We start from the raw sequence: 23,554 nt of genomic DNA on the forward strand, positions 1-23,554 counted from the left end.
CGGAGCTCTCCGGTGCGGCCGCCGCTAGATGGGGCGGCGGTGCCGCACGGCCGGGGATGGGCTGCGAAATACCGGGGCTCCCTGTGAGGTACCGGGGCTCTCCGTGAGATAAATACCGGGCCCCCTCTGGAAAATGGAACCGTAAATGCGCCTTGGTGCTGTGCCAAAGAGCGGTTCTGGAAGGCAGCCCGCATCTGCGGGCTCCTCCTGCCCACCCCTCCAGCAGCATCCCCATCGTGCTGGGCTGGGGAATCCTCCCCGAGGTAAGGAGGAGTTCATGGATTCCTGATCAGAACAATAGGGATGGCCGTGGCTACACGAGTTATCTGTGGGTTTGGATTGCAGACTGCGTGTTCTTCCTCCTCCAGCTGCACCAGCCTTGGCTTTCTGTTGGAGCAGGTTTGGATGAGCAGAGCAAACAGCCCAGTCTCTTACATGGGTGTCCTGGTGTACCACACAAGAGTTAATCAGCACTGCTGTCTGCCCTCTCCAGAGGCTGCTTCACTTGTCAGCAGGGATGGTCTCTTACAAAGAATGATTCAGAGCATTCAGATAAAGGCCCTGCTCTGAATCACCACTTGTAGGAGCACCTCTCTTCATCAGTGATTTAAAAAGACCAAACAATCCAAGAGCATGGGAAGGCTGGGTGGCTCTGCCAGCAAGGAAAGGTGCTGGGAATGCCCCTCAAGCTCCCTGCAGCCCCTGCCTGAATTCTGTGGCTGGAACAGAGAGCTGCAGCATGGGCTGCACTTAACCCAGGGCATGGCTCATGGTTTGCAGTGTCCTTGGCTGATCACAAGTGCTGGGGCCTCTCCTGAGTTCTGAAAGCTGAGGGTCCTTGCTGGTAAGATTCTCCCTGGGGTTTGTGACTGCATTTAGAAAACCTGACCTCTGCTTATTTTCCTCTGAGTTATAGCCTTGGGTCAACATTCTTATAGGTTTTATAAATAAACTCCAGCCCAGCACATCCCCTTGTGAGCAGCAGAGAGGCTTTGGGCAGGACTAAGGAAATAGAGCAATCCCCTTTCCCACCAGTAGATATCAGACTGTCTAATTCTCTCCTTTGTGTGGCCTCATGCCTGTCCTTCCTCCTTGGTTTTGGTGATTAATAATGGTTTTATGTGTTATGTAGAACAGCAGGACAAATTATCTGCATGGGGCTGGGTTAGTACGGATGTAAAAGACTTTTGATTGATCAAAGGTGCAGTGCTGATGTCTCTGTGTGTTGATGCCTTGATCTGATGCTGGGCCGTCACTGGCTCTGGGAGGTTCCTGGTTGTTTGTGCCTTCCCCTGTGCACTGGCCCAGGCTGTGCAGGCTCATCCCACCCGAATTCCCTGGATTTTGGAGCACTGCCCAAGCTGTGTGTGGTGGTTGGCTTTGTCCTGGCTTTCAGCATCACCAGCTTTCCCAAGAGATTTCCTCCTTTTCTCTTTTATCCAGACACAGCACAGCCAAGGTTATGTGCTGGACAAAGCTGGGAATATTTTCTCTGCCTTGGAAGATGAGGTGCTGGTGTGTTTTTGGTGCTGGCCTGTACTTGGTGGTTTGCTTGACTTTTCTGTCCCCTGCCAGTGTTTTTGCCCCAACTTCTTGATGTTTCTTCATCTCCACCCTTTCCATCTCTCAGCCTTGTGTTGGAGACTGGGGAGATAAGGGTGTGAGCAATGAAGAGTCCTGCAAAACATAAAATTTGTGTCACAATTTGCCAGCGTGGGGTGAGTTGGGAGAGCTGTAGACAAGAGGTTCTGCTGGCTTTCTTCAATAGAGAGATGTCACTCAGAGTCCTCATTCCTTAAACAATTACATGGGCATAGAGTGGTGCAAACACCTGTTTGGATTGCAGCAAACCACGGACAGAGCTCAGCCTGGTCCAGAATGCAGAATGCTCTCAGGGGATCTTTGAAGCAGCAAATCTGAACTTTTGAGGATAAGGGAGTTATGAGCTTTCCCTTGAAGGCTCGGATGAGGCAGCTGTGGAGCAGAGTCTGATTTGAGCCGTTCCTGGCCCCTGTGGCCAGCAGAGCCCGGGAGCTGCTGCTGGGTTTCCCCTCCCTCCTCTCCGGCCGCCAGCTCCGTACCCGGTTTCCCGTCAAGGGCTGAGCGTTTCTCATCGAGAATGTGGCCTGTGGTGAGGGGGTGGGAAGGGAAGAGGGGGTGGGGTGACTGCAGGGGAAGCTGGGGCTACTGCACTTTCATGCCTCAATCTGTATTCTCTCTCTGCTCTGCATGGCTTCCTGTTTTTTCACACCACTGCTCTTAGAAACAACAAGCTGCAAGAGAGCAGGACAGGGCTGGCGGTTGGAAGGAGCCCCTGGGAACACCTGCAGGAGGTCTGGGTGCAGGCTCTGGAAAAGGCAGGGCGTGTTTGTGGGCTCCCAGGTGCGGTGCTGTCCCACAGAGGTGGCTCTGGGGAGGGGGTGCTGTGCTGTGTGCTCCCCATGAATGCCCTGCTCGGTGCTGGGCAGCAGCAGAACGATCCATTCATCCTCCTCTTTGAGTTGTTTTCCTCTGCTGCTCTTGAATGGACAAATCCAGAATTTGTCCTGTTCTAGGAGTCTTGTGATAACCAGTCAGGGGTACTCAGTGTCAGGGTGATGCTGAACGTTGAATCACTGGTGCTGCTTCCTGCAGAATCTGGGATCTGATGCCTGGAAAGCCACCATGCAGTCTAGGTTTGTCAAGTGTGGGAAATGAGGAAGGATCTGGTTTGGAGAGCACCAGTGAGGAGCTGCCCTCCCTTTCCATGACCCTGGGCAGCTTGCCCAGCTGGACAAGAGTGAACTCTCAGGGAAGTGGTTCCCAAACTGAGAGCCAGGGTCAATTTTATCTGAAAATTCACAAAGAACTGAAAATTCTCAAGAGCTGTGACTTCTGTTTTTAGGGGCCTGACAGCATTCTTAAAACACCAAGAAGTTGCATTAGGAACTGTGCTGTCAGTGTGATTTCTGTATTTACTGCCATGTTTCCTCCCCACTGTTTTGAGAGGGGGGAAATGGCTTGTTTGACCGTAAGTAAATGACAAAATGTGGAGAAAGATGTCTAAAATCTGTAATTCATCTTCATAGGTGAATAACTGGGTTGAGGGGGCTGCTGTGCCACCTAGGCTGTGTCTGAGCTGTGCTCTTGTTCAATGCTGCACCTTAGAGAGGCAGCAGGAGCCCTGAGCTCCAGCCAGTGTGATCACTGAAGAATGGGGGATTATTTTTAATCAGAAATCACTCTGCTGCTGCCTCATCTGCCAGTGAACCAAAGATCATTCCTCCAGAAGCAGCAATTTTTGAGGGATGGAGCTCCATGGCCCCGGATGCTTTGGCTCAGGGCATGAGGCAATTGGGAGTTTCTGAGATGCAATTTCTCACTGTGACATCAGGGCTTTGGTTTGTTGCTAAGTGACTCCCAAAGCTGCTCCTCTGGCTAATGACCACTGAGGGAAAGGTAAATAGAGGGTTGGGCTGCACAGCCTTGCTCTGGCACCCTGCTCTCCGCAGGAGGAGGGTGGGCAGCCAGGGAGCACAGCTGCTGCAGGAAGGAGATGAAAAATGGGCAAGATTGCAGCAATTATTGAGCCTTGTAAAAATAATTAGCCAGACAACAGCAGGCAAATGGGCCGGGAGGAGAAGGAAAAACAGCTGCCAAAGCAGAGAGAGAGACAGGACACTGCAGGGGATGGGACAGGATGGGAAATTGGGTGAGACTCCCTTTTAATCAGTGCCTGGGGAGAGATGAAAAATAATGAATGAGCTTTGCATGCACAATGCACATGACAGCAGGACAGGAGGGAGGGGACATCCCCTCACTGAAACTGCTTCCACCAGAGGCTCCTGCAGGTTGAGTGCCATTTTTGGGGCTTTTCAGCAGTTACCAGTGGTGCCAGGTATGGCCAGTGACACAGAGAGGGGAGCACAGCTTCTGCAGTGTTTGCCTGACTTATCCATGTAGGAATTGGTGCCAGGGCTGCGAGAGAACTGGACAGAATGTTGGTTAGTCCAGGTTTCTATAGGATGGGAACAAATTTCCATTAGGGTTCCTTTTTCTCCTTCATTCTCTGGTTCCTTGCAGACCCAGCAGCAGGCTCATGAATGATTTTTGCACTGTAATACTGTGGTCTCTGATCTGTGGGCAGAGCTGTCTGCTGTGGCACAAGGATGCACTTAATAAGATTTGACAGCGAGTCTCTACCATGTGCTAAATGTCACTTGGTGGTTGGTGATTTCATGGTGACACTCATTCATGTCTTCCAGATTAATTCCAAGCGTTCTTGTCCTCCTGGTTCTGTTTCCCATGATGAGTCTTCCCAGCACCTCTGTTTAGAATTTAGCAGGAATCCCTTCCTTGCTCTCTAAGCTCTTGCAGAGAGATTTTTCTGCATTACCTAAGCAAATAATCCTTTTGGGTTTGTAAACCTGTGGAGCACACAGACAGCTCAGGGGCTGCAACTGCCTTGTGTGTTGGAGGACACAGCCTGTCACCTGGATGTTCTTAGTCCTCCCACCAGAAATTTTTCTTCAGTCAAGGCAGCCAGCCAAAGAGGGGAGGGAGATGGGAGATGCAGTGCTGGGAGAAGCCCCTTTGCAGGGAGAAATCTGCAGAGCTGCTGCTGCTGCTGTGCTCCTCTCCTGGGGAGAGCCAGCTGCACTTGGGGAGCACAGGGTGATTCACTCACCCATGAGATCTAACAGATAATCTTCAGAGGTAAACAAACAAGTGCCAGCCTCAATTACTACTAGACTTCAGTTGTGTCTCTCTGTAATGGAAGGTTTGAGGGGAATTTTGGGGGAATTTGTGCTCATGCAATCAGAGCTGCTGACTTTTCATTCAGAGCTGAGAAAAACGTTGTATTCAGGATCAGTTATGCTGCTGACTGGGTTTTTATGGCCTCTTCCTCTGTTTTCTGTGACATAAGAGAAGCAGTGTGACTGGATTTAATTTTCTGCTGTAAGACTGATCCCAAGGCAATGAGTGGGGAGCACTGCTGGACAGCTCAGAGTCTCCTGCCAGTGGAAGGAGGCCACTTTTCCCTGGACCAGTTTGCTGGGCTCCCTCAGTCTTTGCTAATTCACATGAGGGCAGGACATGAGCTCACCAACAGCAGCTTGCACCTGCGAGGTCTCCAAAGCACAGCCAAGGTAACAGGCACAACCATCTGGTGATGAGCTGGAAACACCAAGCGTCAAGGAGGTGATAAAAAATTAATCAAGGTTTGATTGTGCTGTGGCTGGTCACTGCTGCCCAAAGTGGCTGAAGGGCACTGGAGGGACCTTGCTCTGTCAGCTCTCTCCTGTGCAAGTTTGTTGGGTGTTGTCATCTTGATTTTTTTTGCAACTTAGCAGGATTTCATGTGCTATTTTTTGTCATTTGTAAGTTGAGTAGATGCTTGGCTGCCTTTCCTCCTGTGGTCAGCTGGAACCCCACAAAAGAGGTTCAGGAGGAGGAGAAGGGGAAAATGCTCTGGTGCTGTGGACTGAGCGATTCTCAGCGCCTGTGATAAATCTGTTACCACCAAACATCCTGCCGTGCCCATTGCCAGAGATAAGGGAAGACAAAGATTCAGTAAAGATGAGAGCCCTGGGGGACAAGAGCTCAAATGAGATCAGATGCCTGTATTTGTATTTTGCCAAGAGGAGGGGGGCACATTTCAAATCCCTGCGGGCCTCTGCTGGTTCTGGTTCAACAGTGAAAACAAGAGGTGTGGGTTTGTGATTTGGTAACCTGAGGGGTCTGTGCAAATCTCCAGGTTTGCTCTGTGCATCCTGACAGTGACAGAGCTGAGTGTGAGGAGCTGCCAGTGCTGCTGGTGTCTGTCCTCACTGTGACTCCCCAGGCACAGCGTGAGCAGCAATCAATGAAGCTTTGAAGGAAGGGGAGAGTGGTAAATAAATAATGTGAGGGAGGAGCAGGCAGGGCATGACCCGTCAGCAGGGAATGGCTCTAAGTGGGTGCTGGCAGTAAAAGCCCTTCTGGCCCATGGGAGCTCTTTGCTTTGAATTTGTCTGGCTGCAGGCTGGGAGCCAAGAGACGAGGGTGGCAGACTGGGAAATGGCACAGGGAGAGGAATCTTTCTGCTAAAGGAGAAGTCCGAGCAGGGGAAGGAATGTATTTTTAGTGTCAAAGGGCTTCTGAAATGTTTCTGTTTCTGCCACTGGAGGAATCACATGTGTAGCCAGTAGCTGTGTTTTGGTTGGGGGCTGCTGAGGGTGGGAGAAATGTCTTTCAAGGCAAACTCTTGTCTGAAGAATTGAGTGAGCACCTTGGCTCCCCAAAGCACAGGGCTGTGTGCTCATTCCATTCCCAAAGCCCCAAAGTGTGGCTTGGCAGCATTGCTGTGCTGTCCAGAGCAGCACACACCTGTGCAGCTGGTGCTCGTGGAAAGAAGGAGGATGCAAAGATTCCATTACATTTTCCCATTAACTCTCCAAGACTAATTCAGAAAGCCAAAGCCGTGCTCAGTGCTCTCCTTTTTGGCAGGGCTGTGCACTTGGTTCTGCCCTGCTGGCATCCCAGCATCCTTCCCCTCGTGCCTGTGGGCTCTGGGCTGTCACTGTCCCCTCCTCACCCTGCAGACTCTGCTCTGTGTCTCTGCCCATGGCCTTTAAAGAAGAGCAAACTGAAAATCTGGCTCCTGACTGCAGCTAGTTTGCAGCAGCTGCTCAAAACACCAAACAGAAAGTGACTGGGAGGAAGGAAATGAGAGGTTGAGTTTTTTCCTGTTGCAGGTAGCGAGGAAATAAAATAGGAAATTTAATGCAAAGTTATCATCTTGCTGAGCCCCCAGCACCACAAGCTGCAGGTGCTTTATGGCTGCTTTTTTCTGATGGTTTTTTCCTCTTGGTGCCAGGGTAAATTCTGGATTTCAGGTCCATGTGGTGCTGCAGAGCAGCTCCCAGCAGAGACCCTCTGGAAAAGGGACACCCAGGAGGGGGGATAATACTGAGTTAGAATACAAGGGAACTTGCTGGGAGCTGGCCATTCTAATACAGACCCAGGCTATTGGGGCCTGGTGAAAATGGACCTGTATCAAATTCCATCCAAGATCCTGACAATTTTCCAGCCCAGTGAATGAGTGGTTGCATGGGCAAAGGTTCCCAAACTCTGTAATTTGTGTTACCTTGCTGCCATTCTGGGAAAATGGAAAAATCTCTTGTGTGCTCAGGTGCCTCCTGCTGCTGAGGGGAGACCCACCCTCACTCAGACCCAGCTGCTGTGGTTTTAATGATTATTCTCCCATAACAAACAATGGAGCTTTTTTACTTTATTTTTTGTGCCACACTCGCCTTTGTAGCACATAATCCAAGTGTTTAACATGGTCAGGACTTGTCCTGCAGTTTCCCAGTCCTGGTTCTGTTTAGGCTGGCTGGACTCTTCCCTTCTGTGAAATACATCTTCTCTTCTTTGTCAGTGTTTTTAAAGACTTAATGAAAACAAACATTATCTATTTCTAGACCAAAATTTGCGGACAAAAATTTTGCGCTTTCCCGCTACTGAAAAGAATTTGTTTTTCCTTCATCACTGTTCCCATGGTAAAAGTTGTTACCTCCAGCTATGTAAATGAACCTTCATCAATATGTCTCAGGTGGAAATTCCCCTTTTTGCAAATGGAAATTTTCCTGTGGTAACAGTAAAAATAATTTTCTTTCAGCTAGAGCCATCTCTCATTTTAGAAAAAAAGAAGAAAAATTCCATTCGCATTCCTTTTCTCCTTGTTGTCACTGGTGACTCATGCAATGGCCTTTGCTACTTATTTCTGACTCTTAAGTGATTTTTCAGGTGGCTGCTAAAAAATTCTTAAAGCATTTCTCACTGGCATCTGCCTCGCTTGGTAACACGATACATATATTCTGATTTTCATGCAGAGAGTGTATTCATTTGGGTTCTGAATGTTGCTTAGTTTGGAATACACATTTTAGCTGTCAAAGCTAAATAAACAAAAACCACCGAAATACAACAAACTCTTGAGTCTGTGCAAAATATTTAGCAGAGGCAGGCACCTGCATCTGCCTTCAGGGTGCAGCCACCCACACACAAAGCTGCAAGATCCGGTCTTACTGGAAACAATTAATAAAGACCCCCAAAATTCCCAAACGGGATGAAGGACTTTCCTTTTAGCACTGTGACTTTGTCACTGAAGTCTGGTTTTGTGAACTCAAGCTGTGCTTCTGAGTGTGGGAAGACTGGGTGCTGCTTTCCTTCTGGTAGCAAAGAAAAGGATCCAGAATCCCCTAACAGTAATTTCAAGAACAAATAGCGTGGTTTAGTTAAATAGGCAGTTGCAATTCATAATGGAAATGTGTGGTTTTAAAGATCACTCATTTGTGTTGCAAGGAAAGAAAACAACAAGAGAAAGGAAAGTTGTTTGTCCCTCCTGCAGAATGGATAGTCAGAAACGGAATGGAGATTCTGGCATCTGTGTTTGGCATTTTTTGGTTTTGTATCAAAATTCATTTTCAACAGAAGTCAGCTCTTGAGTGGCATTCCCTGAGGGGGGAAATGCTGTGTTTGTGTCGCAGCCGTGCTCTAAGTGATGAAATCGTGGTGTGTTGTGACATTGCTGCTCTGAGCTGTGCAGCTCCACCAGCTGAAGAGCTCGGCTGGGCTGTACAAACAGCAGAGCTCCCCAGAACGCCCTGTGGAACACGAAGGAGCATTCCCAGTGCTCTGCACGCAGGAAAACACAGCACAGCAGAAGCTGTGCCATTGGCACCATGTGAGGAGCAGAACAAAACCCCTTACCTGCCCTCAAAGCCTTGGGTTTCCACAGCAGCCTGTGCAACTTTGCTGGGCATTTTTCTTTATTTGTGGGGTTTTTTGCCTAAACAATCTCCTGTATTTTTGCAGTCAGTAGCTCCCATTATCCCTGACAGAGCTGTAGCCTCACATTGCTGGCAGGGCTGGGCCAGCAGCATCTCCTGCTTCAGTTTGGTTGTACCTTCTCTCTGTTCTGGGGATGATTTGCTGTTACAGCACCCACCATCCACAGAACCTGCCTTTTGCCTCAACACTGACTCTGGCATGGGCAGAGGTGGTAACTCAGAAATTCTGGTGAGGAAACAACGAGGAGGTACCAAACAAGCCCTCATTTTGATAACTGTGAGGCAGAGCTGCCTCCCGGGATTGTTCTCCTGTGGTGCTGCTGCTGGCCAGGAGGGAACCTCGGCTGCCCCTGCAGCTGACTCGGGTCGTGCCTTGTTACAGTTCTGCTCTGCCAACGTTTATGGGAGAACCAGAGAGGAACACGTTGTTCCCAAGTCTGCAGTATCCTTCATTTAAATACATAGTCACACAAATAAACCAGTATTTTTATCTGGGCAAGGACACCAAATCAGGCCACTTTGGCCTTCAGCACAAGGGCTGAGTGTCTTTGTCGTCATTCTCCCTTCTCTCTGTCATTTTGGGGTCACGAGACTGACAGCATTTCAGAAGCTTTTCAAACAAACAGACTGCTCAGGTCCTTGCATCCCACCCCCTAATACTTCACCATCAGTTCCTCACAGCTTGTGAAAAGGTTTTTTTAATGGCATTTTTGTTTGAATGCACGGTCATCAAAGAGAAAACCATGCTGATGCTTTGTTGTGGTTTTAGTCTCTAAAATCTCACTTGTGGCAACATCAACAAGTAAACTGTGGCCTTGTTCCTGAAAGAAAAACAACTCATGTTATAACCACGGTGTCCTCAGCTGTCCCAAAGGCTGAGCTGTGTCACGTTTGTCTTCAGGGCAACGTCCTCCTGAGCAGGTTGTTGCAGTGTAGAAGGAGAGGAGAGGGAACAGCGCTGGTTTGGGGGTGGGTGAAGGATGTCTGTGTGTCAGGATGTGACAGACAAGGGGTGTATGGAGTGATGAGTCCAGGGAGCAGAGCTGGGGGCTCGGGGGGGGATACCTTGTGCCTGTTCCTGTGCTCTGTGAGGTGCAGGTACAACACTTAGTGCAGTTTATCCTAATTCTTCTCATGTTCCTTGACATGCATGGTGTTGGCTTGCAAGAAGACCTGGGTACCCCAAATATATATATATATATATATATGTGTGTGTGTATATATATGTGTGTGTGTGTGTATGTGTGCTTAAATAACTCTTCAAAGCGTGTGTGTACGTATATGTATATATATATATATATATATATATATGCGCGTGTGTATATGTATGTGTATTTAAAAAATCTCCAAAGCATGGAGCAGAGCAGCTCCCAGCAGACACCCTTTAGAAAGGCAGTGGGGATAATGTGTAGCAGTGTAGTATTATTCTATAGCACTGAGAGCTTTTGTGTGACATGCAAAACCAAACAGTGACCTTCAAACGCTGGAGCAGCTTGGCTTGGCCAGAGGATCTGGTGTGGCCTGTGGCTGTGCTCAGGCAGGTGAGCCCCACGGCTCAGCACTGACAGCCAGCGTGGATCAGGGCTGCACTTTGGGTGGCTGTGATCCTGTTTCACATCTTGTTGCAAAAAGAGCAAACAAAACCCCCATCCTTTGAGTTTTAAACCCAAGCGGCTCCCAGCCGTGTCTGCAGCCCGGCGCGGTTTCCCCGCCGAGCATTGTGAACCTTGAGCAGTGCTAACCACATGGAGCAGAGCCTCAACTCTCCTCAGGCTGCTCGGGCTTCCTGTTTGCCTCCTGGTGCAATGAAATGCAGCCACTTGCATCTGTTTGTTTGTTTGTCGGTCTGTCTGTCTGTCCCATGCTGGTGAAGGAAGAGGGAGACTCTTCTGTCCCTGTCTGGAAGCAGGGAATACACCTCCAGAAGTGTCACTGTTCACCACATCTGGCAACATCCCTGTGGCTTGGGACCCAGGAGGGCAGCCAGGGTGTTTGTGTCTCTGGGTGGAAGCATTCTTGCTGGGTGATCCTGGGAATACCAAGCTGTGGTGGTTCTGTCTCGTTGTCATCCTCCCTCCTGCTGTTTCTCTGTAAAAGCTGACCATGGCTCATCACTGGGTGAATTTCCTGAGAGCGGGACGGTGGAGACTGCTAGGCTGGGTCTGCATCGTTCCCCAAGCAGGACAAGCACCCCCAGCCTCAGCAGCAGCGTGGAATTGTGTGATTCTGCAGATTCACCAGATTCAGTGGCACAGAGCACATGCCCACAGGCAGAGGGAGAGCTTGAGAGCTGAGAACACAAAATTAACCTTTCAGAGTTCTATGAACAATCTGGGTGAATGTGAAGCACACTGGCATGGAGTGGAAATGGATGTTGTGATCTGGCATGCCTTGATGTCCCTCATGTCGGATGCATTTGAAATAATTCCACTTGCCCTTTTAGCAGTGTTCTCTTCCAATGCATTAGCCCTGTTTGGCTCTCGATAACACAGAAGAAAACTAAGTAACCCTCCCTTCTGTTCTTCCTGGAGGTCTCAGATCTCAGTCTTAGCAGGTTGCAGTTATTTTTTCTGACTGAGATCCTTTTTCCCTTCCCTTCAGCTTCTGATGTCCAATTTCTCACAGACCATGTGGGCAAATGCCCTGTTGGTGTTCAGTACAGCTGTACATGTGAAACTTGGAGATGATGAATAGAAAAGCTGTTGAAAAGGAAAAAAAAAATACAGAACAGAAACCAGAATTCCTGTAAACAGTCTGTTAAAAATATCTTCAACACATGTCAGGGCTGATGATTTAAAATAGACAATTTCTGAGCGTTATAAGGTCACATGGAGACACGATAGTAGATTCAAACTGAGTTGAACAATGAATGTTTCAACAGTCACATCTTGTACTGTTGGCAAGATATCTGGGTTGCCAGCTAGTAATGTTCAGGGGAAAAAAATGAGTCAGATTGCAAGAATAATGAGCTTTTCTTGGACGATAATATAGAGGGGGAAAAAAGAATTTATACCTTAATCATATGTCTCAGCAAAAGCTTTAGGAAAATGGTGATTCTGGGAGTCGTAAAACTGCAGGACCAGTCGAGGTGACGCAGTAGCACAAACCATGCACTGTACCAGGGCTTTTTGCTTCCATGTGTGGCAGTGAAATAATTAAAATCACAATTCCACATTCCCAATATTTTCTCATTTGTGACCTAAAATACGGTGGGCATTTCAGAGGAGATGTGTGAAAAGAGAGAGACTTTTCAGAGGAGCGCATGGTCTTGGAGTATCTAATTGCTGCTGAAAATTTAATGAGATAGAGAGGAATGATTGTCTTTGAACACTGGGAACATTTCTTGTCCCCATCTGCTGCTGCTTTGGAGCCACTGATTTCCCGTGGCAGTTGGGAGAGCTGCACTGAGCAAAGGGTGCTGGCAGCCCCAGGGGTGTGAGAAGTGGGGAACTGGTGGGATGAGACCCTGCACAGGGCTTCAGTGCCTGGGTGGGCTTTCCCTGCAGTCCATGGACCTGTACAACAGGCTGGGGAGAGAAAAAACCGCGTGGATAACCCTGTGCGTCATTGGTATCCAGCATTTAAAGGAGGGCTTGGTGAAAGTGGAGCACCAGGCGTGTCAAAACCTACCCTGCTCCTGCTTTGGACCCACGGGCACCTTGCCTGCCTCGGAGGTTTCCTCTCATCCCCCAAATCCCCTAGACTCTGCTTTGGGATTTGGGGTACTCCCCACCCTTATTGCACTGTTACCCACTGCCAGCGCTCAGCAAGGTCTCTCCCCTTCTCTTTGGGGCTCTCTCCTTGTCTCCCACACTCCGTGTCTTTTCCCTCTGAATGTCCTCCCTGTTTTCCTCCCAGACTCGGTGTCAGCCAGTTTCTAGGGTTCCCACATGACGAAAGAGCAGTTGTAGGACTGAGGCAGTCAAAGGAGCGCTTTCCAGGAAAGGAGTGAATCCCAAGCCGTTTTACACCTCCTGTGCGGGCAGTTCCACGCACAGATGTGCTCGCAGGACCTGCCCTCGCTGCTGTGCGGCCCCGGAGCGAGCCGCGGGTGCCTCCGGTTCGCCGCCAGTGCGGCACAGGGGGGCGGCCACGTCATGCTCCGGACACTCGGTGCGCTCGGCTGCCGGTACCGAGTGCTGCCGGTACCGACCGCAGCCATCATCGAGTGCTGCCATCACCGAGCGCTGCCCGCACCGGCTGCTGCCGCGGCCGCGCCTTTCCCCCGGCATCTCCGCTGCGTGCGGAGCGGGGCCGCGCTGCCGGGCCGGGGGCACCGGGACGGCACAGAACGGCCCCGGAACAGCACCGGGGAGGGGCGGGACGCGGCGGGCGCGGCCCCTCCACCGCCCCTCGGCAGGCGGGGCCGGGGCGGTGCCGGAGCGGGGCCGGGAGCGCGGGAGCCCCGCAGCCCCCGGGACCCCCCGGCCGCCAGCGCAGGTGAGCGCCGGGACCGGGCCGGGCCGGGGCTGGGGAGCGGGGGCCGGGCGGGCCGGGGGCTCCGGGGTGCGCGGCCGGCGCTGCGGGGCAGCCTGCGGCAAATGCCGGCTCCGCTCGGGCGCCGTCAGCGAGCAGCGCTGCTGCTGCGCTCGGGAAAAGCGCTCCAGCCTCACGGAGAGCGGGCTCGGCACAGCCGCTGAGCGGCCCGGGCTGCCCGGGGGCCGCCCTTGGCGCGGGTGGCAGTGCTTGGATAGATGGATAGATGGATGGATGGATGGATGGATGGATGGATGGATGGATGGATGGATGGATGGCAGGCAGCGGGCTGGCTGTTTTGGCCAGTAACCACTCATCACCTGCCGGCCCATTCCGCAGGGTGCTACTGGTGTCTGCCTGGCCTTTAGGTGGCTTTGGCACATGGAACGTTGTCGCCACGATTGTCCCTCCCGGGTAACACCTGGTCATCAGGACCTGCCCTGGTGTAGGGCTTGTGCTGCCTGGCTCAGCTGTTCGTGTGTGTTTCTGCTGTGGGTTATGTTTTTGGAAGGGCAGGAGGGTCTTTTAAGAGCTCCAGAAGAGAGTCTGGAGCATGGCACGCTGTATGTGCCTGAGGTGGGAACCTGAGAGGTGAATGTCGTGATGGAAGTCATTAGAAACCCATAACTTGTGATTTGTTTCCATCAACAAGATGCACTCTGGTTTCTGGTGTTGTGGAGCCGTTGGGAACAGTTGAAAAAACCTAATTTCAGCAACTTCTTCAGCTGGAAGCTTTCGTTTATCACAACTTCCTCCAACTCCCAGGCTCTGCCTGTGTTAGCAGTAATAGCAAGGGTGCAAGGATCTCATATCCCTTTGCCAGCGTTTAAGAGTTACAACACCCCTCGTGAGTTACAGGCTGTACTTGAGCATGTGAGAAGGCTGAAACACGGAGGAGTTTGTTGTTTGATGTTGTGCAGCAAACAGTTGTCAGGTTTGGGAACAGAGCTGTGCACAGTGCTGGTTTTCAAGCTTTTGCTTTAACCACTGAATATACATTTTCCCACTAGGTAGTTCCTCGGGCAATACTGTGAACTTGCCCAAAAGCTGATTGGAAGTTTCCATCAAGGTTCTTGAGTCTCCCATCAGATGCTTTTCTAGCTCTGTGATGTCTCTCTGTGGTGATAATGTTTTACTCCCAGAATGAGGAATGGCTTTACATTTATTTTTCTCTTAAGTTTCTTTGCCTGAACTCCTCTTTCCCTCCCTCTGGCTGTTGCTGGTTGGATCTGAGGTTCTGCTGAGCCTGAATGATGGCATATTGCTCTGATACTCTTCTGCAGCTGGGAGCCCCAAAACTGCAGCCTGTTTTTATCAGCACATGTGCATTCTGCTTTCCTATCTCTTCTCTTGCTGACAACCCCTTTCATCATCAGCCCTGCACACAAACAAGGTTATCCCCAGTTCAGATCACATTAGTGTAGTTCTGCTTCCATTATTTTTCCCTGTGAGTCTGTTTTGTGGGTGTGTGCGTGTGTGAGGTGGGCATTGAACAATTTAAAAGCTCAAAGGAGTCTTTATTTCATTAAGGGCAGGGCCCAAGCCAGGGGAGTCTTCCCTGGTGGTTGTTTAAAGCTTGATCCTTGTAGTTTCCACATAACCAGAACAAATCCATGGATGGTAGGAAAATTCATGGTTCTCCAGTGACACCTGGATGCACAGAAGATGCTGATTTTTGTTAATTAAGCGCTGGTTTTCATCAGCACCTCTGGTAGGGAAGAGGATGCTCTGTAGTGTCTCAGAGGCCTGAAGAGTTAGGTGTGGGCATTTTCACCCCTCGCCAGGGACAGTTCATGGTACAGCTACATCCATCTAATGGTTTGTGTAAGTAAAAGTCAGATTAATCAGGGGCTCAGAAATATCTAAGAAAAGGCATTGTCAAAGCAGCATAACTGTGTCTGTATGTAGAGCTGGATGAACAATGGACTGCTGTTGAAAGAATGAGTGAATCAGTGCAGGCAACTGCGTGGCAGGATAGGAGAGATCAATGTACAAAATGGAAGCTGATAGTATGAAAAAGAAACTGTATTTGATTTTTATATTTGGTGGAGGTAGAAGTCATAGGATGGTAAACCAAGTAAAGGGAATTAAAATATTCTAAACTAGAGTTTGAGGAAGATAAAAGGCCAGGCTCTTGATTTTAGGGGTTGTTCAGTGCTTGAATGGTTTTCCACACTTTTCTAAGGAGTCCCCAGTGTTTTCCTACCTGGTTCATGACCTGAGCTTGACACTTGTGGGTGTGTGGAAGGAGGAACCAGAGACAGAGCTGTGGTGCAGGCTGGGTCTGTACTGAGGTTTTAGCCCTGTCCCAGGAGCTGAAGGAGAGCAGAGATGGCCCTGTGGCACAGCTGAGACATGGATCCTGTGTTACAGGAGACTGCTGGAAGCTGTGATGGGAACATCTGGGGCACAGGAGCAGGTCTGGCCTGTGACACCAAGGGGAAGCAGCTCCAGCCTGGGTCTGTGTGTGCTGGGGTGACTGGCACTGGGTGTGAGTCCCCAGCTAACCCTGCCTGGGTTTGGGTTGCTCTCCCATGTGCAGGCACAGTTTGACACACTTACCTGCTGCAGGATTCTTCCCCATCTGTCTTGAAGGAGAATTTGGGAGTTGCTTTTACTGTCAATCAGTGCTGAAATAACCTGTCTGCAGTGTGGGCTTGTTTTACCCTGTGACCCCAACCAAAAAATCAAGACCCAGCTGAAAACACTTTCAGAGCACACTGAAGTGCTGTGAGAGCTCAGAGCTGGCTCAACTCTGCCCAGGGTACTGACTGTGTGCTGAAGCCATGTCAGACACGTGTGTACCCCAAAATTCCGTGGTCTCCTCCCCCAGCCAAAGCCATGCCTGCAATGAAAGTGGCTTCCTGCAGTCTCCCACGCAGCACATCACCTGTGAGCTCTGCACTGCTCATTTCCTATAAGCTAAGAGGTATTTTGGTAGTCCTGGGGTTTTGTAATTTTGCAATTTGTTTGTAGGTGTCGGAGCTTCCGTGTCTGTCTGATGCTGCAGCCTCGCAGGGGAACGCTGCTCCATGTCTGATCTTTTTGCTTTCTTTTTTGGATTTTTTTTGGCCTTTTCTTCTCCAAAGCAGTTGCATGTTGTAAACATCAGAGCTGTGGTTGATAAACTTCACAAGAGGAAATTGAAATTTGTGTTAGTAGGTTTTATGTTGGCTGGTGGCTTGTTAAATAGTGGCTGGGTGGTTTCAGATGTGTCTCTTGGACTCTGCACAAATTTACCTTTCCTCAGATTCCTCAGCTGTGTTCTCTCCTGTAGCTGATGCTGTGCCTCTATTCCCTACATGGCATTCAGTAAAATGGAGGGTTTATTTCTCTCCTAGTGCATGGACTTATCCCATGTGGGAATCACCTCCCCTCTTTGCTAAGGATACACATTTATTACCTGCACACTAAATAAATACTACAGGGGGAGAGCAGCCTGTAGCTTTCATGCGGACTGAAGAATAATGAACTGAGGCAGAGGGCACAGGGGAAGTTGTGGAGTTGCCTTCATCTAAAAAGTGAAATTTTGTCTCGTGGTTATTTTCCTCCACCACTCTTACTGCCCAGTGATGAAGAGGTCTGGGCTTTAAAAATTGACATTTATATTGGAGAATTCTTTTTTTTTTTTTTTTTGGAAGACTGCTGCAGTGAAAGACAGGGAGTATATCTCAAATTACTCCAGTAGTGTAAACCCTGCCAAAAAGGAGTGATGCTGCACTTGGCTGTTCACAAATGGCAGAACAACCCAGAGAAAAGGGAATTGTAATTGCTTGTACACACGAGGTCAAGATAGTGCAGACAAGGTTGGAGAACTCTGTTCAGTTTCCCAAGGCAAAGGGGAAGAGGGAAGTCAGGCAGTGCAGGAGCACCCATCTAGGCAGAGCTGGCCTCATGAAAGAACTGTCTCATCAGATCTGAGCTCCAGCAAGGAGAACATTCTGAATTTAGCAATGGGAAGGGGAGAGACTTGGTAAATGATGTATTAGAAACTATGAAAATCCTGAGTTATTCTTTCTTTGGTATATTCACACCAGGAAAAAATCCTGCATCCTCTGAATCAGGGAGTTTGGCAAGACAAGGTGCTGAGCTTGAACTGACACCGTAGTGCTCGTGGCTTAGGCAGGCACTTCATATTCTCTGGGATGTGATGCCAGATAGAAATCCTCAGCAGGAGGAAGCAGCTCAGCCTTGGCTGTGTCTCTGTCTCTGCTGGTCAGCCGAGTTGTGGTAGTTTGCTGATTCAGGCTGAGGTAGCAGATACACCAGAAACCTGCTGTTTTTAGTGTTGATGGTCAGAGAACAAGGCCAGCTTGTTCTGCTTTATTCAAACTGGTAAGCCTTGCCTCCTCCCCCCTTGCTGCCCTCCCTGCAGGCCAGGGGTGGTTTGTGGTGATGCAGGCTCTGTGCTGAGGAAGCAGGACAGATAAAACACAGCTCGTGTTTCTGGGAATCCTGACCTCACTGCTGACAGGGAAGTGGTGTGCTCCCAGGAGCTGGCAGATAAGCTGCTGGGCTCCTTGTGCCTGCTGGGGCTCCTGAGGAGCTGCCAGCAGGACTCTGTGGTTTGGGAATCAGCTGCACATTGCTCAGCTCCGTTCCAAGCCCCTACAGCCACGGCTGCAAAGCTGTGCTTTAAGTTGTGAATGGGGAAATGCTGTGCTGGTTTCATGGGCTGAGGAGAAGGGACACAGACTTGCTCAGGGCTGAGCACCTTCCAGGCTGTACCACTGGCATGTTCCTCTGCTGACCTGGCAGGAAAGCGGTGAGAGGGAATTGGGGTGAGCTGATTTCTTTGCTGGGATGCTTGCAGAGAATTGGTTGGAGCCACTTCCCTCCCAGTGCCAGCAGTTCCAGTATCTCCAGCACGTGGGGACACCACTGTGCCACTTGCCACATGTGCAGGAAACCAGAGGTTTTATTGCTGTAGCATTTTGCTTGTGGGCAAATAGATGAAGACTTTGTTACAGGCCTTTGAGAAAGGAAATGTCTGACAGGCTGCTGGTGAATGCCTTTTGTGTCATCCTGTGTTTGGAAACAGCAGCTCGTACCTGATAGCGTTCAGATTCTTGTTCTCTTTGCATTCCTTGGATGTGCTGGAAATAAATTGTAGCATCGTGCCAAGGGACAGGCTGCAGATGGAATTAACAAACTTATTCTGCCTGCCTCACCCTTCAACTTCATTTTTCTATACTTGTAGAGAGGAGATGTACAGCAGAGTATTATTTGTTTGTGTGTATAAATTGCATGCATACTTGGAACCAGCAACAACCCTTTCTCCCTCTTGCAGACTGGAACTGAGCTCTGGAAAAACAAAGTGGAGCTTGGAGCATGTGGCCTGAGGATTGCCTTACACAGCCAGGGGTAGGAAATTGCTGTTTCTCTTGGCTGCTTGGTCATACATGAGCTATTGGGACAATGTCCTTGTTCTCCAGAGAACATAGTTCTCTTATTTCTGTGTCAAGTGAAGGTGTAGATGTTAATCCTGGCCTAGAAGGGATTAAGAGAGGGTTGCATTGAAATAGAAGCAAATGCTATAGTTACATGTGGCTCAAAGGCACTGAAGTGGAATTTTTACTAATTTACTAACTTTTCATGAGCTTTAAGGCTGTGCTGACCTTCCTTTCTTTGGGTTCTTTTGCACATTAATTTTTTTCAGAGCCCAGCCCAGAACTGAGCAGATCACATGTAGTCAACAGCACCAGATTGTTTTCCCTTTTGTTGCAGGTGGTAGCTGAGCAGTGAGCAGGATGCCCCCAGGCATTTACTGCCCTACGGAATTCTGGTCCAAGGGGGAAAACCAAAGCATCCAGGTGGACTTTTTGCTGCCCACAGGAATATACCTAAACCTCTCAGTGCCCTGCAATGCCAGCCTGGGCACCATCAAGCAGGTAACAGCCTCCTACCAGCTTTGGGTGACAGTCTGTGTTAGAGCCAGGGTCATCCACTGCAGAGCTCTGCTTCCAGCAGCAGGCTCTTAGGATGAGAGTCAAAAAAGGGATGTGAAGTCATGTGAGAGTGCTATCCACAGGGAGAGAAGCATCCTTGGGAACTGGATAGTGTTGACAAGACTTGAGAAGCTCTTGGCTCCTGTCCTTGGCATCCTGACAAATTTCATGTTACTGGGGGCAAGTTACTTAACCCAGTTTTGTTTCCAGTGTGAGTAATTGCTGTGTTGCACAGGAACAGAGTCAGCAGGTGCTTACTGTGAGATGTTCAGGTGGGGGTTATTTAAATGCTCAGGCTTGAGGGATTGACATTGCCCGAAACAACAGGCAGGCATGAAGAAAGGAAGTCATTTAAAGGCACCTACAAATAAACCTGCCCAGCAGTTCAGCACCAGCTGGAGCCACCAGACCTGGCTGAGGAGCAGCCTGGGAGAGCCAGGGGGCTGTGGGGAGCTTGGGTTGTGCTCTGCCTTAGCTGTGGGACAGTGGCAGGGTGAGGGCTGGACAGGCCCTGGGGGCAGCTGGGTGGCAGTACAGAGGGTGACAGTGTGTGCTGAGGGACAGGAGCAGGGTGACAACAACAGGGTGACAGCAGTGCAGTGACGGTGGCATGTCCCTGCAGGTGCTCTGGAAGCACGCACAGTATGAGCCGCTGTTCCACATGCTCAGCGACCCCGAGGCCTACGTGTTCACCTGCATCAACCAGACGGCCGAGCAGCAGGAGCTGGAGGACGAGCAGCGCCGCCTGTGCGACATCCAGCCCTTCCTGCCCGTGCTGCGCCTCGTGGCGCGCGAGGGAGACCGGGCCAAGAAGCTCATCAACTCCCAGATCAGCCTGCTCATCGGGAAAGGTCAGCCCGCCCTCATGGGCACAAAATGGTGGCTGGCTCTGGGGGCACACAGTGCTAATGGGCCCAGCATGGCTCCGGGGCACACAGCCCTCATGGGCACAAAATGGCGGCTGGCTCTGGGGGCACACAGCGCTAATGGGCCCAGCATGGCTCCGGGGCACACAGCGCTAATGGGCCCAGCATGGCTCTGAGGGCACACAGCCCTCATGGGCCCAGCATGGGTCTGGGGAGCACACAGCCCTCATGGGCACAAAATGGCGGCTGGTTCCGGGGGCACACAGCCCTCATGGGCCCAGCATGGCTGCTGGCTCTGGGGGCACAGATATTTCTGTTGGGCACAGTGATATTTCTCACTTTCCGTCCTGGACAGCTTGGCTGCAGGGTGGGACACTGGGACAGCAGCAGGATCCTGCAGGGCATGCAGGGGACACTGCCTGTGCAGGGCCAGGGAAGGGGGTGCTGCCTGCCCTGGTGGCAGTGCCACTGCACATCGTCCATCAGGGGCTGCTGGCAGCTCGGCTGACTCTGCTTTTGGCCACGTGTTAAACACGTGTTCACGTGAGGAAAGGGCTCATTTCCCCCACTGGCTGCAGATGCTTATTTTGCCCTTCTCTCCTGCTCTGCACCCAGGTTTGCACGAGTTTGACTCGGTGCAGGACCCGGAGGTGAGCGAGTTCCGCGCCAAGATGTGCCAGTTCTGCGAGGAGAAGGCGGCCCAGCGGCAGCAGCTGGGCTGGGCAGCATGGATGGAGTACAACTTCCCCCTGCAGCTGGAGCCTGCCGCCAAGGGCCTCTCCTCTCTGCAAATCCCCAACAAGAACATTTTTGTCAACATCAGGTTCCAGTCTGGCGGGGTAAAGCACGAAACTTTCCTGTCATGGCGTTTGGTGGTTTGTGCTTTTCCTTTGGAAACCTCTGTGTGTGTGTGCAGACAGAATAATGTGTGCCTGCACAGTGATTGCATGTTTTCAGTGTTCATTCTTTAGATTGCTTTGCCTGTGGAGAAGGTTGGGAGGGAGCTGCTCTCCCTCCTGAACGTGCACTGGGTGTATTGGTCAGCTGGAAGCTGAGGTTGCTGCATGTACATGGGCTGGAAACCTTTGTGGGTTTGGGTGGGAAAGGAGCACAGAATCCAGTACTTGGCTTTCCTTTGGAAGCTCAGGAGCCTGCTCAGCAGACACTGCTTGCAGGCACTGCTCTGTGCTGCCTATGGGCCCCTGTTCCTGCTCCTGCCTGGGCTCATGTTCTGCCTGTTGTTTCTGGGCATGAAGCAAGGTCACCCTGGAACAGCCTTCAGAGCAGTGTGTTTGAGCATGGAGACCCTTCCAGCCCCTGCCCTGCTGCTGCAATGACGGAGGGAAGGTTTTTAATGACTGGCAGCCACATAAACTGGTGATTCTGCTGAAAATTGAAGTTCCTGTTTTCCAGCCTTGTGCTTACACTGCTGAAACTTGCTCCTGCCCAGTTTGGCAGGAGGAATATCTCTGCTTACCATAGGCTGATGTGTGTGATTGTACCTTCCCTGCTGCTCCTCATTGCCAGCAGCAGGAATGCTGCTCCCTGTCTGTGCCATGCCAGCCCCGTGCTGGTGCCTGACACTTTGCTGTGCTGTTGGGATTGCAGGAGAGCTTCATGTTCCAGATCTCCCCCTGGGAGTTCCCCATCACCCTCATGACCTATGCCATTAAGAAACAGGCCACTGTGCTCCGCCCCGAGACCGTGCAGCAGCCAGAGGACTACACCCTGCAGGTGAATGGGAAATGTGAATATCTCTATGGGAACTACCCCCTGTACCAGTTCCAGGTGAGCCTCGTGTCTTGCTTTGTCAGTGGCTGTTCCCACATGGCCTTCTCTTGCTGGGGACATGGGCTGGGACATGTTGAGAAGGAGAGAGTGCTGTTTGCAGGGGTGCAGCACATCAGTGACAGCACCTGGATGCTATTTAGGGTGAAAGGTACTTCCAGCAACCTAACCAATCCTTATTTTTGGGGGCCCAATAGTCTAAGCCTGTCCCTGGGTGCCAAGTGCTGTGTAAATACATTTACAGGCTGTGGTTCTGGAAATATCTGCATGCTTGTGTGGTGGGATGAGGGTTCTCCCATTGAAAGTTGGGCAAGTAATCCTGAATCATGTGCTCCTCTGGCAGGGCAGACTGCTGCTGGGAGTGCTGAATCCTCCTCAGTGTTTTCCCTTAATGCAGCCATTTGAGTCCATTGATGAAATGCCAGCTATAAAAGGCACTTCATATTCTCAGCTCTGGCAGCATGAGGCCAGCGAGCTGCAGGTTTCTAAAGCAAGAAGAGATAATTGAGAGCTGGGATTGGATTGTTGCTGTGTCTTTCCCGAGTCCCTGCAGGGCTCCTGCCTGGGCTGGTGGCTCTGGCTGACCCTGTCCCCTCTCAGTACATCCGCAGCTGCCTGCAGCGGGGCCTGACCCCCCACCTGACCATGGTGCACTCCTCTGCCATCATTGCCATGAGGGACGAGCAGACCAACTGCATCACCAGCCCCCCAAAGGCGGTCTCCAAGCCCCCTCCGCTCCCCAAGAAAAAGGTAAGAGAGGACAGGGACCCCTGGGCTCCTCTGCTGGGGACACACTGGGCTGGGCTGGGCTGGGCTGGGCTGGACTGGACTGGGAAGAGAAGTGCTCCCTGTCCTTCTCAGGGCAGGTTCCCAGCTGGGAAATAGGGTGGCAATTTCCAGCCAGCCTTCCAGCCCCCTCCACAGCTTCCCTGGCTGTTTCAGGCTTCTTGCTCTTTTCTTGGGACCCAAAAGCATGGAATGGGAGATGAGTTCTGGTGGGGGCCTTGAGAGGCCTTTGTTGCATCTGTTTCTGATCAGAACCCTTTCTGTTTGCAGCCATACTATGGCTCTCTCTGGTCCTTGGAGCAGCCTTTCTACATTGAGCTGGTGCAAGGCAGCAAGGTCAATGCGGATGAGAGAATGAAGGTGGGGACTGGCTTACTCTGGGGTTTGTACCAGTCACAGCCCTGTGGTCTGTGTGGGGAGGACAGGGGGGCTGGCAGTGTGACCTCACCTGCTCCTGTGGGGCTGCATTCAGCCCTTGGGCAGTCGCTGAGCTGCAGCACAACAGGGATGGGGATGGGCAGGGAGCAGCCCAGCACTGGAAAGAGCTGCTGCCCTGAGGTAATGGCATTGTACAGGGCAGGGGACACCCAGCTCTGAGAGGAGTGATGGGAGAGGTGGTGGCTGGCAAAGGGAAGGCAGGAGGCAGCAGAGGCCTGGGATGTGTGAGGTGTTTACCATGAAGGGGGAAATGAGGAGAAGGGGAACAGCTGCCCTTTGGGAAAGGAAGGAAACTGGGCAAGAACGTGCCGCATTAATCAATATGCAAGTCTGCATGAAGTGACAAGATACCAATGCCCTCACTGAAGCTGAGCAAAGAGAGAGAGAGTTCACAACAGAGTGTCTGAGTGACTTGGGAATGAGACAGGAGAGGGACACCCTG

General features: G+C 50.9%; 1 protein-coding gene across 4 annotated transcripts in view; it reads left to right on the forward strand.

Moving 5' to 3' along the window:
• The first annotated feature begins 104 nt into the window (after positions 1–104).
• Positions 105–23,554, forward strand: part of PIK3CD (phosphatidylinositol-4,5-bisphosphate 3-kinase catalytic subunit delta) — a 35,314-nt gene continuing 11,864 nt past the window's right edge. The window contains exons 1-8 of one of the 4 annotated variants that reach the window (XM_074558867.1): positions 105–263; positions 18,577–18,650; positions 19,014–19,177; positions 19,857–20,085; positions 20,716–20,939; positions 21,709–21,888; positions 22,489–22,638; positions 22,945–23,034. In XM_074558867.1, the coding sequence (XP_074414968.1) occupies positions 19,037–19,177; positions 19,857–20,085; positions 20,716–20,939; positions 21,709–21,888; positions 22,489–22,638; positions 22,945–23,034 (1,014 nt within the window). In that variant the 5' untranslated portion in view covers positions 105–263; positions 18,577–18,650; positions 19,014–19,036. Of the gene's footprint in view, positions 264–12,873; positions 13,251–18,576; positions 18,651–19,013; positions 19,178–19,856; positions 20,086–20,715; positions 20,940–21,708; positions 21,889–22,488; positions 22,639–22,944; positions 23,035–23,554 lie in introns of those variants that run through there. The other 3 variants (XM_074558869.1, XM_074558866.1, XM_074558868.1) reach the window with 3 other exon arrangements.

The sequence above is a fragment of the Zonotrichia albicollis genome, chromosome 25 (assembly GCF_047830755.1).
Source record: "Zonotrichia albicollis isolate bZonAlb1 chromosome 25, bZonAlb1.hap1, whole genome shotgun sequence".
In the NCBI taxonomy this organism is placed as follows: Eukaryota; Metazoa; Chordata; class Aves; order Passeriformes; family Passerellidae; genus Zonotrichia; species Zonotrichia albicollis.